Source organism: Gekko japonicus, unplaced genomic scaffold, assembly GCF_001447785.1.
Source record: "Gekko japonicus isolate JY-2015 unplaced genomic scaffold, Gekko_japonicus_V1.1 scaffold1562, whole genome shotgun sequence".
In the NCBI taxonomy this organism is placed as follows: Eukaryota; Metazoa; Chordata; class Lepidosauria; order Squamata; family Gekkonidae; genus Gekko; species Gekko japonicus.
In genome coordinates, this window is record NW_015169824.1 from 66,760 (window position 1) to 79,609 (window position 12,850).

At 48.2% G+C, this 12,850-nt stretch overlaps 1 protein-coding gene across 1 annotated transcript in view; it reads right to left on the reverse strand.

The window, feature by feature from the left end:
* Nucleotides 1-12,850, reverse strand: part of LOC107115503 — an 86,275-nt gene that overhangs the window by 49,323 nt on the left and 24,102 nt on the right. Inside the window, 1 exon segment of the mRNA XM_015417223.1 lies at nucleotides 12,636-12,648. Coding sequence (XP_015272709.1) covers nucleotides 12,636-12,648 — 13 coding nt within the window.

The following is a 12,850-nucleotide window of genomic DNA, read 5'->3' on the forward strand; positions in this document are numbered from 1 at the left end:
CTCAAACAGAATAGCGACAATATATAAGAATCAAGCGACAAAGATTATTATTAACAGGGATATGTCAGAGGAAATAGGCATAGGAAAAGGTACGCGTCAAGGCTGCCCGCTTTCCCCTTTACTTTTCATCATGGTGATTGAGGGACTAGCCGAGACCATTAGGAATGTGAGAAACATAAAAGGTATCAAGGTTAGAGCTCAAGAGTATAAGCTGCAAATATATGCCGACGACATGGCAATTGTGCTGTTGGAACCCATAGAATCATTAATACCATTAATAAATACCATCGATAATTTTGGTCAGCTAGCTGGTTTTAGAATCAATACTGCTAAAACTAAAGTATTGACAAAGAACTGTACAGAAAACATCATTAAGAAAATTGAAGATATCACAATGTTTAAAGTGGTAAAGAAACTTAGATACTTGGGGGTACTCATCACGAATAAAACAAGCTCTTTGATCCAAGACAATTATGAAATGCTACTGGACCATATGAAGAAACAATTAGATATTTGGTCCACATTACAGTTATCAATGATGGGGAGGGTAGCGGCTATAAAAATGGTGGTTTTGCCAAAAGTCTTATTTTTATTTCAAACCATACCAGTATTGCGAAATGCAATTTTTTTTCAAAGATTAGATAGATTGGTCGGGCGTTTCATTTGGCAGAATAAAAAACCTAGGATTAGATTAAAATTTCTGCAAGAGAAATCTCAAAACGGAGGATTAGCCATACCAAATTGGCAACTGTACTATCAAGCGGCGGTCTTATCTTGGCTTAGAGAATGGGTGACCTTGAAAAATAACAGATTGTTATGTCTAGAAGGTTTTGATCTATTGACAGGTTGGCATTCAACCCTAACAGGAGGGCCATCTACATACTTTAGGCAACACCTAATTAGATCTAGTCTATTGAAAGTATGGAACCAAATTAAAGTTAAATTCTACGATAAGATACCATGCTGGATTGCCCCTTTAGAAGCAATGATGCTACCACATTTAATATCAGGGGCAGGAAGTTCAACCTATGAGGTATTACTCGACAAAAATGCTGAATTAAAATCACAACATGATATGGAGGCTTGCGGGCTACGATTTTCATGGTGGGAAAAAAATCAATTAATTTCGAAATTTGTTAAAGATAAACGAGTGGGCTTTACTTTGGAGAAATCAGAATTAGATAAAATTCTATTGGGAGAAGATGTAAAGATAATAGCCAAACTATATTCTTTCCTACTTAAGCATGAGATGCAAGACGTGGTGTTGAAAGTTACCGCAAAGACTTGGGCAGGAAATTTAGGTCACGAAATTGATAAGCAGAAATGGCAAAAAGTATGGGCCAATATAAGATGGTTGAAAGCCATAACATTGAAAGAGAATGTGTATAAAGTAATCCATCGTTGGTATCTATCGCCCGAAAGGTTAGCACGGATATATGATGGACTAGATGATAAATGCTGGAAATGCAAGTTAACGGTGGGATCGTATTTCCATGTATGGTGGTCTTGCAAAGAAGTTCATAAATATTGGAGGGAGGTACAAATGATGTTAATACAGATAATTAAAAAACAAATTAAGTTGGATCCTGAATTTTTTCTGTTAAATGTTCTACCTGATAATTGGAAAAGAAGTGATAAATATTTAGTTTTGCATGTAATAACAGCTGCTAGAATTTTACTTGCAAAGTCATGGAAAGCTGAACAAGTACCGTCCAAAGAAGAGGTGATAAAGAAAATATTGGAGGTTGCAGAGATGGACTGTTTAACACAGAAAATTAATGGAAAGATGAGCATTGCTTTTCAGAACGTATGGTCACCGTTTTATAGGTGGCTTAACAACTAAGAAGGGAATCCTGACTTAAATTGTTGTAGCGGACGAGATCTGCGGTGGTGTTATGGGTTTATGGGAGGTGGAGGTTATGAATTAAATGAAGATGACTGTTGGGTGATAAGATTTTGATGTGATTGTTATGAGGTATGTATGATTGTATGATTGTTTTGAAATACAATAAAGACATATATTTAAAAAAAAAATACAGTTCCTCATGTTGTGGGGACCCCCGACCATAAAATTATTTCCGTTGCTACTTCATAACTGTATTTTTGCTACTGTTATGAATCATAATGTAAATATCTGATATGTTGCTTGTTGCTCAGTCGCACAGTCGAGTCCGACTCCTCGCTATCCCATGGACCAGCTCCCGCCAGGCCTTCCTGTCTTCCGCCGTCCTCTGAAGTTTGTTCAATTTCACGTTCGTTGCATCTATGACACTGTCTAACCATCTCATCCTTTGCCGTCCCCGTCTTCTTTGACCTTCAAACTTTCCCAGCATCAGGGTCTTCTCCAGTGAGTGCTCCCTTCTCATTTGGTGGCCAAAGTATTTGAGCTTCAAAATATCTGGCCTTCCAGGGAACAGTCAGGGTTGATTTCTTTTAGGATGGACTGATTTTATCAATATCTGATATTTTCACTGTTACAAATTGGGAGCCCTATCCTAAGACCATCGAAAATTTGTGTTTTCCAATGGTCTTAGGCGACCCCCTGTGAAAGGGTCGTTCGACCCCCAAAGGGGTCACAACCCACAGGTTGAGAACTGCTGTTTTAGATGGACCCAATGGGGTACCTTCCTTGGTGCTGGTTATCACCTTTAAGGCCCTAAACGGGGCCCGGGTCCTTGAGGCTCTTCCTCTGCCACAGTGTCCTCCCCTCAGTTACAGTCTGTCTCCCAAACCCTGCTCCCTGTGCCCCTACAGACAGGCCTAGATGGTCACCAGAAATAGGGCCCTTTCAGTGGTGGCCCCTCCAAAGCATGCCTGGAGCCCACCTTACTGTCTTTGAAGCACCAGCCCACAACACAGCTTTTCAACCGGGCTTTAACGTTGGCTGGCGTTGATCTTTTTTTTGCTGTTTTACAGTCTGCTTCTCTCCTGAGAAGTTTTCAGTGGATATTTTTGAGGCTACTAAATGGGTACTTCACACTGTTCTCATGCCCCCGTGCCGGCTTCTTGACATTTTAATGTTGATGTTTTATGTAGTGTGCATTGTTGATGTTTGTGAACTGCCTTAAACAGGTATCTGGAGAGGCAGAATATAAATAAGCAAGAACTCAACAAGTATATTGTGATAATAAAACTAATGGTACTAACCAATGTTTCCTGTAAGCTGTGGGGTCGGGTGAGCAAAAGTTCTACTTTGTGGGCTACTGGCATTAAAGTTGTGAGCGAGCGATTTGGCTCCTGCATCAATTAGTTTGCTCTGGAGCCCTCCTTCCTGAGCTAAGACAAAAATCTCTGAGCTGGAGGCTAAAAAACTGTGAGCTAGAGCTCACACTAACTCAGTTTAGAGGGAACACTGGTACTAACATGTTTACTAACAGTGAAAAGATCTCCTTCTCTTGGGTTTTTAGTATTGTGTGGTTTGCTTTTCTTTATCCCTAGTTGTAGTCCCTTCCCTATATTTCTTTGTAGTTTATTGCAAAATAAAAAATATCCCTACGGGGATTTTAAAAAATAAATAAATAAAAATAATATATCCATGTTGAATAAAGCTGAGTACCATATGAACATTTTCTCCAAGCTGAAGGAGAGACAAGCCAGCCTTTTTGTCCCCATTTTAGCTTCTCTTTCACATTTGAAAACACTTTCATAGACATTCTCTGGCTGTTTCCCCTTGAGAAATCAGTCCGTTCTCCAGGAGGTAAAATAATCCCAAAAGAAGTCCTGCCCTCTTCCAAGACAAAAGGAAGCAGATACCTGATGATCTCATTCTTTCTTCTGGGTCTTGGGAAAACAGACCTCCCGCTTCTTCCACTGCAGATCTGGAATCAGGCCTGAGAAAGAGAAGTCTCTCTTCGAGGGAAAAGAGAACAGACCAGTTACTTCCACACAATCCTACTCTATGAAAAACATTCAGATTTTAAACCAGGCTACATGAACCCCCACCCCTCTTACTGCCAAAAAGAAGAAATACCCAATTTGTAAACTCCTGAAACATTTAAGCAATGGGAGGGGAAGGCGATGCTGCTTGGACCCAGAAGGATCTACTGGCTCAACGTGGAGAAGAAGACAACTTCTGCACAGCGAAGGGAAGCCTTAGCCCAGACAGAGCAACCAGGATACAGGATCTTAGCCCCCCTTCAAGGGCACTCAGGATCCAGCATCCCAGTCTGACACCATCTAATGTCTTTCTGACAAAGGGCTGCTGCTCATGGGCTCCTCTCCCTTTGAAGAGACACCTCAATCCTACCAGGACAGGATAAGTTGGAGATGGATTCCCAAAATGCTTACTAAGAAGGCCTAACTTGCTTTTTTAAAAAAAGTTTTCAATCTGATTCCTCTGTCTATGTAGGTGATTTTATATTTCAGCCTCCCTTGAAGGAGCTCAGAATAGCTCACGAGGTGGCCCAGTTGAAAAGCCTCCCTTTGGGCTGTCTGACCCTTCTCTTTCCATGGCCGTTCACTTGTTCAGTCCTCAAAGGCCCTTTAGGGGAATAGTCTTTTTCATTTACAAACTCTCAAACGAATACTTGAGGAGTCCACTAGGCACGCAGAAGTCTCCCCTTTGCCTGTGTGTGGACCTGATCCACTCCCCTGATGACAGTCCCCATGAGAAGAGCCCTACGACCGTCCTTCTAAGAAGTCATTTCTCCCTTCAGTACCTGTGGATCAAAGGGACCGGGGAGCCTCACCCAGAGAGGCCACACTCTGACGATTGTCCTCCATGACTTCTTTGTGAAGGATTCTTTGGTCCGGATCCAGCAGAGCCCACTCCTCCTCAGTGAAATCAACAGATACCTCCTCAATGGTCACCAGACCCTGAAAAGGGGAAAAAATGAAAGCCCTCTCTCCTCATGCTAATGTAGCATCTCTTTCCTTCTAAGGTCAATTGAAAAGGACTGTGGTTAGATGCTGGAGTGTGGGCATAGGAAAATCTCTGCGAGGCACACCCGGAGAGGCTCCTGTTTTCACAGGGAGATTGGCAACGGGAGATTGGCAAGCAGGGCACAATCTTTTTCTGAGTCTGCATAAGTCTGCTGAATTACTAAAAGCACAATGAATTACTGAGAGAACAGTCTTTGCAACATTCAAAGATAATCTTGCCTGTGAGAAGAACACAGTGTGATCCTAGTTAGAAGCTTCTAACTGTAACATTTTTCACTGTGCCTTGTGTAAGCTTGTTTTTCCCCTCTAAATAAAACACTGCTCTCAGCCTGTCAGTTCAGAAGAACAGGGAGCTTGGTACAGAGAGAGACACAGAGCTGATCAGTAGCTTCAAGAAATCTGTTGTGGTGTGTCGTTATTGAACCCTGACAAAGTCTACACTGGAGCATTCAAACCTTTATGAGGCAGGCCCGTAGCCTGCGTGGGGCCCTGGGGGCCGGGCCCCCCTGCGAGTTTTGCGGGCCCCCTCCCCCATCCTCTGCTCCCCACCCACCTCGCGGGAGGGAGGGAGAGGCGGCCGGTAGGCCAGCCTGCCGGGAAGAGAGCAACGCGAGGATGTCATGGGGGGGGGGGAGAGACCCGCAGTCGGAACCCTAGGGCCAGGGTGGCGGCGGCGGTCCAGGAGCCCGCCCTCCTTCCCAGCCAGACCCCGCTGAGGGCGGGGGGCGGTGCTTTTAAGCCTTCCGTCCCGGCGGCTCTCCTCCCCACACGTGTCTCCTCCTCCTCCGCCGCCCAGGCCCGGCCGGCCCTCGGCCCGGGAAGAAAGAAGGGCGCGCGCTCGCTCTCTCCAGGCGCGGGACGCGCCCTCGGGCCCCCAGACGCCGCCGGAGCGCCGCGCTCATGGCGCCGGTGCTTCCTGCCTTCCTTCGCTCAGCCGGCCGGCCACCTAGCCAGCCGGCAGCTCCGTGGGACTCCCTCGGGCCACTGCGCCCGCAGACGGGCTGGCCCGCCCCAGACCCACCCCCCTGGTCCGGAGCCGGAGGGAGGGGGCCGCGTCTTGCAAGGCGCGCCGAAAGCTCCCCTCCCCGACGGCCGCGCCCGCAGAGAGCAGGAGAGAGACCGGGAGCGAGGCGCCGGCCAGGTGGGAGGGCGCCGCCCCCCTTCCCCCTCTCCCCGCCCTTGCCGCCCCCTCCCCCCGGGGCAAAGCGCAGCGCTCCCGGCCGGCCCTCGACGGCGCCGCCAACTTCTCGGCCGAGCGCTTTGGGGAGGGGAGGGGGCACAGGAGGCGCTGAGCCCGGGCGGGAGGGGCGGGGGCCTGCGGGGCTGAGCCGAGGAGCCCGTGCGCCCTCCGAGGAGTGGGGGCGGCAGCCGCGAGGCTGCAACGTGTTCGGCGTCCCCCGGGTAGGAGAGGGGGCTTCGCGTCCCTCTTCGCCCCCACCCCCCACCCCGGAATGAATCCTCTCGACAGCGGGGGGTTTTCCTCTCTCCCCCCCCCCGGACGGGACCCCGACGGGAGGCGAAGCGGGGCGAGGGAGCGCTGTTCGCGGGCATTCCGGCCGTCGGGGGTGGGGACATGTCCCCCTCCACTCCCCCCCGCGTGTTGTTGCCGCCGCCACCTGGCCATTAGCCGCGCCCACCCGTCTCACTCCCTCCCGGGGTGATGTGTGTGCGGCGCGTGCGCGCTTCGCGCGCGCGCACTCATTTCGGCCCCCCTATTTTCCACAGGGCCCCCCCACAATAAAGGGTTTAGCTACGGCCCTGTTATGAGGTACCCTTATTTTTTGTCGAGTGAGCGGGACCGCAGTGAAAGGAATGAGGAATAATGTCTCAAGCCTAAGGAGAGGTGGGGGGAGCCACCCAGGGGCGGGATCTCCCGTTGAATACTTACCTGCTCTGGCTTTATGGTAGATGATTTGTCACAAAGAGATGGCAAATGATACAGCGCCGGTTTCATGGCACCACCTGTGAAGGATAAGTAGGTACTTAGAAGACATTCCTTCCATTTTTGTCCCTTGTGCATGAGGGAAATGTACCCTGCTGTGTATATCGGTTCAATGATGAAAAGACACCCGTTAGACCTTACCTGGAAAGGTTGCTCCAGGGTAACGCTCCTGCATGGTCTCCTCCTGCACCTGAAACAGAAGTGGAGACCCCAGAAAGATGATGAGACGAGGAACAGAAAACAGGCTGGGGAGAGAGTTTCCATAAAGCTGGGGTACACAAGGAAATAAGAGATGCCAATGTTGAATCAGGCCAAAGGCCCATCCAGTCCAACACCTTGTGTCACACACTGGCCAAAAGCCAGGTGCCATCAGGAGGTCCACAGCTCCAGAAACCCTCCCACTGTTGCCCTCCAAGCACCAAGAATACAGAACATTACTGCCCCAGGCAGAGTGTTCCGTCCATACCATGCGGCTAACCACCACCAATGGACCTCCGCTCCATATGTTTATCCAATCCCCTCCTGAAGCTGTCTATGCTTGTGGCTGCCACCACTTCCTGCGGCAGTGAATTCCACGAGTTAGTTACTCTTTGGGTAAAGAAGAACTTCCCTTTTTCTGTTCTAAACCCTAGTGCTCATTAATTTCATCGAGTGTTCATGAGTTCTTGTATTGTGAAAAAGGGAGAAAAATACTTCTTTCTCTACCTTTTCTGCCCCATGTATACTTTTGTAAAGAGTCGGACTCGACTGTGCGACTGAATAACAACAACACCCTTCAATCGTCGTTTCTCCAAGCTAAAGAGCCCTAACCTCTTTAATCTTCCTTCATAGGTAAGGCCTTCCATTCCCTTAATCACTTTAGTTGCCCTTTTCTGCAGCTTCTCCAATGTTATCTTTTTGGGGGTTTTGCCATATTTTTATTTGATTTTTACAAAGTTTACATTCCAGTACATTATTAACATATATTGTAGAGTCTCATACATTTAACATCTCTATCCAATCATACACCTTAGGCCATCTTTTATTATATACTTTTTCGTTTTTGTTTTGCAACATCAAGCTCAGATTGTCCATTCGCGCTAGATCTAACACTTTCACCACTAGTTCCTCCCTAGTCGGTATTATATCTAGTTTCCAGTTTATGGCCAGTAATAAACGGGCAGCGGTTATTATATACACAAGTACATATTTATCCTGCTGGCTATAACCCTTAGGTAGTATATTTAATAAATATATTTCAGGTTCCAACGCCAAATTTTTCTCCATTATTTCTTGAATCAATTTTGCAATGTTATCTTTTTGGAGGGGTGGTGACCAGAAGTGTACACAGTATTCAAAATGAGGTTGCACCATAGATTTACACAGGGGCATTATAATACTGGCTGACTTGTTTTCAATCTCCTTCCTAATAGTCCCCAGCACAGCATTTGCCTTTTTTATTGCAGTAGCGCACTAAGTCAACATCTTCAGTGAGTTATCTACCACAACTCCAAAATCTCTCTCCTGGTCAGTTACTGCCATTCAGACACCATCCACCTATATTTATAGTTAGGATTTTTTGCTCCAGTGTGCATTACTCTGCACTTGCCCATATCGAACCTCATTTGCCACGTTGACGCCCACTCATCCAGCCTAGACAGATCCCTCTGGAGCACCTCACAGCCAATGTTCCCTCTAAGCTGTGGAGTCTTGTGAGCAAAAATCCTACTTGGTGAGCTACTGGCATTAAAGTTGTGAGCGAGCGATTTGGCTACTGCAGAAACTAGTTTGCTCTGGAGCCATCCTTCCTGAGCCAAGACAAGAATGTGTGAGCCAGAGGCTAAAAATCTGTGAGCTAGCTCACACTAACTCAGCTTAGAGGGAACACTGCTCACAGCCCTCCTTGGTTCTCATAGCCCTGAACAACTTTGTGTCGTTTGCAACCTTGGCCACCTCACTGCTTACTCCCAACTCCAAATTATTAATAAATAAAACCTAGCACTGAGCCCAGTGACTCCCCACTGCCTACCACTTTCCACTGTGAAAACTACCCAATTATACTCACTCTCTGTTTCCTCTTAATTAATCAGTTTTTAAACCACAAGAGGACTTGTCCTCTTATCCCATGACTTAGGAGCCGAGAAACTTTATTAAAAGCTTTCTGGAAGTCTAGGTAAACAGCTCTGACTGGGTCACCCTTGTCCACCCCGCAAAAAATCTAAAATGTTAGTGACACAAGATGCACATGTATTTCAAGGACACATCCACCTTGGCCATATCCCGTGCCCTCTCCCACCTGCAGGTCCTGATTCCTGTCCTCCACCTGGCTGAGGAGGAAGCCTTCTGCCAGGGCCACCGCCTGGGAACTGGTCTCCGGCCTGCACTCCCTCACCCAGCTCTCCATCTCCGGGGGCAGGACGGCCAGGAACTGCTCCAGGATCACCAGGTCCAGCATCTCCCTCTTGCTGCGCCTCTCCGGCTTCAGCCACTGGCGGCAAAGACGGTGGAGTCGGCTGCAGACCTCCCGGGGCCCCTCCGCCTCCTGGTAGCCGAAGTGCCTGAACAGCTGGCGCTGAACATCTGGAGGGAGGACGCTGTCCCCCAGGCTCTTCTGCAGGGCTCCTCCCCACAGCTCCCTTCTGCTCCCGGCCCTCGCGGCATCAGGGCCTTTTGCTGCTCCAGGGACAGCGGAGTCCGGCTCTCCCCTCATTCTCCCTTCCTCTCCAAACAGCCTTCCCATGGACCCCGGGATTGTCCTCCTCCTCTGCCAGATCCGTCCAGGGAGTCAAGGACCGGAGCTGGGACCTCAAGCGAAGAGGGAACTCTGCCCATATGCAGAGGGCAGCCGGGGTGGTCTGCAGCAGAACCCCCTGAGGGAGCCCCTGAGAGACCCACCGCAGTTTCCGGGGGGGGGGGGAGCTCTCCACAGTCCAAAGCGAAATCTTGCATGCCAAGTATTATTTGATGACTTTTCTATTTGCCTTTTAAAAATCCTGCACCGACTTCCCTAGCCTGCCTCCCCTCCCCTTCCCTCCGGTCAAACACGCTGGTGACGTCACTGGGCCACTTCAAGGCGACTTTCCCGCAGGTAGAAGTAAAAGGGGGCGTGGCTGTGCCTACTCAAACGGCGTTCCTCCTCTGAGGCCTCTCTAGGAAAGGGGACTTCTTCCTTTTAACCCTTCGAGTGAACCTCCCCCTGCAAGCTTCCGTCCAAGGCCAGGACTGGGGAGCAACTGGAGACCTTGGCCTCCCCTGCTCCAGAGCCTGGAGATCTCCCGGAATTCAGCTGATCTCCAGACCACAGAGATCAGTTCCCCTGGAGAAAGTGGCTCGGATGGAGGGCGGACTCTCTACTATTACAGGCCCCTGAGGTCCCTTCCCAGCCCTCCCCCTTCTCCAGGGGTTTCTTAACCCAGAATTGGGGAGCCTCGTTTCTTTCCTCTAAGGACTGATCTGGAGGTCTATACCTGGTGTGCCTAGAATTGCCTTCAGGATATAGAGAAGCTTCTGGCTTGGCTCACTGGTTTGAGCCACCTAGAGCGTGTCCTATGCATCGACTTTGATTTGTCTTGATGAGGAGGTATTCCCTCCCTCAGATATGCAGCGGAGGGAGTCCGGCTGGAAAAAGTACAAAGGAGTGCAACCAAGATGATGAGGGCATTGGAGCCCCTTCCCTCTGAGAAAAGACTGAAGACTCTGGGACTTTTCAGTTTACAAAAGAGACAGCTAAGGGGGGACATAATGTTGTTGTTGTTGTTGTTGTTGTTGAGTCGCACAGTCGAGTCCGACTCTTCGCGACCCCATGGACCACATCACGCCAGGCCCTCCTGTCTTCCGTTGTGCTCTAGGGTTTGCTTAATTTCATGTTCGTTGCATCGATGACACTGTCTAGCCATCTCATCCTTTGCCGTCCCCGTCTTCTTTGACCTTCAATCTTTCCCAGCATCAGGGTCTTCTCCAGTGAGTGCTCCCTTCTCATTTGGTGGCCAAAGTATTTGAGCTTCAGCTTCAGTCTCTGGCCTTCCAGGGAACAATAAGGGTTGATTTCTTTTAGGATGGACTGATTTGATCTCCTGGCAGTCCAAGGGACTCTCAAGAGTCTTCTCCAGCACCATAGTTCAAAAGAATCTATTCTTTGGCGCTCGGCCTTCCTTATGGTCCCACGCTCGCAGCCATACATTACTACTGGAAATACCATCGCTTTGACCATATGGACTTCTGTTGGCAGGGTGATGTCTCTACTTTTTATTATGCTGCCTAGGTTTGCCATTGCTTTCCTCCCAAGGAGCAGGCATCTTTTAATTTCATGGCTGCAGTCACTGTCTGCAGTGATCTTGGATCCTAGGAACATGAAGTCTGTCACTGCTTCCATGACTTCTCCTTCTATTTGCCAAGGAGTGATGGAGCCAGATGCTTTTTTTATGTTGAATTTCAAGCCAACCTTTGCGCTCTCCTCTTTTACTCTTAGCAAGAGGCTCTTGAGATCCTCTTCACTTTCTACCATTAGAGTGGTATCCTCTGCATATCTGAGGTTGTTGATGTTTTCCCCAGCAATCTTAATTCGGGCTTCTGAATCATCCAGATTCTGAATCATCTCATAATGTACTCTGCATATAAATTAAATAAGCAAGGTTGTCGTACTCCTTTTCCTATGCTAAACCAATCAGTTGTTCCATATCCTGTTCTAACTGTCGCTTCTTGACCCTTATACAGGTTTCTCAAGAGACGTGAGGTGGTCTGGTACTCCCATCTCTTTAAGGACCTGCCATAGTTTGTTGTGATCCACACAGTTAAAGGCTTTAGCATAGTCAATGAAGCAGATGTAGATGTTTTTCTGGTACTCTCTTGCTTTCTCCATAATCCAGTGAATGTTGGCAATTTGATCTCTAGTTCCTCTACCTCTTCGAAACCCAGAAGTACAAGCTGGGGGATGTGATAGAGGTTTCCAAAATTATGCATGGGGTGGAGAGTGTTGACCAAGATAACTTCTTCTCCCTCTCCCAAAACACAAGAACTCAAGGATATCCAATGAAACTGATGGGCAGTAGGTTCAGGATGGAAAAGGAAATGCTTCTTTACACAGAGTGATTAAAATGTGGAATTCACTGCCAGAGGATGTATTGATGGCCACAGGAATAAGCAGTTTTAAAAGGGGATTAGATAGATTCATGGAGGATAAGTCTATCAATGGTTACTAGCCATGGTGACTGAGGGGAACCTCTGCATTCAGAGGCACTAATCCTCTAAATCCGAATTAGGGGAAGGCTTCCGCCTCTATGCTCTGTTGTTGGCCCTCCAGAGGAACTGGTTGGCCACTCTGTGAGACGGGATGCTGGACTAGATAGACTCTTGGACTGATCCAGCAGTGGTATTTTTGTGTTCCAGTGTGTGAGGTGTGTGTTCATAGTCTGACATCATGCACTGCAGTATCAGAACAGCTTTAACTGTATGGTAGCCAAACTTGAATTCTTGCCAGTTCAGCTCACCTTCTGTTCACCAGCTGAGAACATGGAGCCAATTCACTGACACTTCACTGTTTGCATACAGTTCAACCCTGTTAGGGGACTTTTCAAGTACATCATGGTGCAATTGGCAGTGTAATGGGATTGTCACCACTTGCTCAGAAGGTATAAGAGAGCCTGATGGCGGTCCTACATTTCCTCCTCTCTCATAGAAAAGGGTCCATGGCTCAGTGGTAGAGCATCTGCTTGGCACACAGAAGGTCCCAGGTTCAGTCTCTGGCATCTCCAATTTAAGGAAAGACCTCAGCTGGAGACTGGGACAGAGAAACAGACCAGGTATTCAGCTCACAGGGGGATTGCAGCTGTCAAACAAGACATGATCAGCTGTGAAGTTCTGTGTAGGGTTGCCAGACCTTCTGGATCAGCTGGGAGTCTACTGGGATTGATATCACTGCCCAGGCATATGTTGAAAGAAATCCAGGACACTGTGGAATTCTGCCCTTGGTCACAGCAGCTGCAGCACAGCTAGATTGCCCAAATGTAAATGCAGGTGATCTGGCAGTTGTGGTGGCCCTGTCTGCTGGTA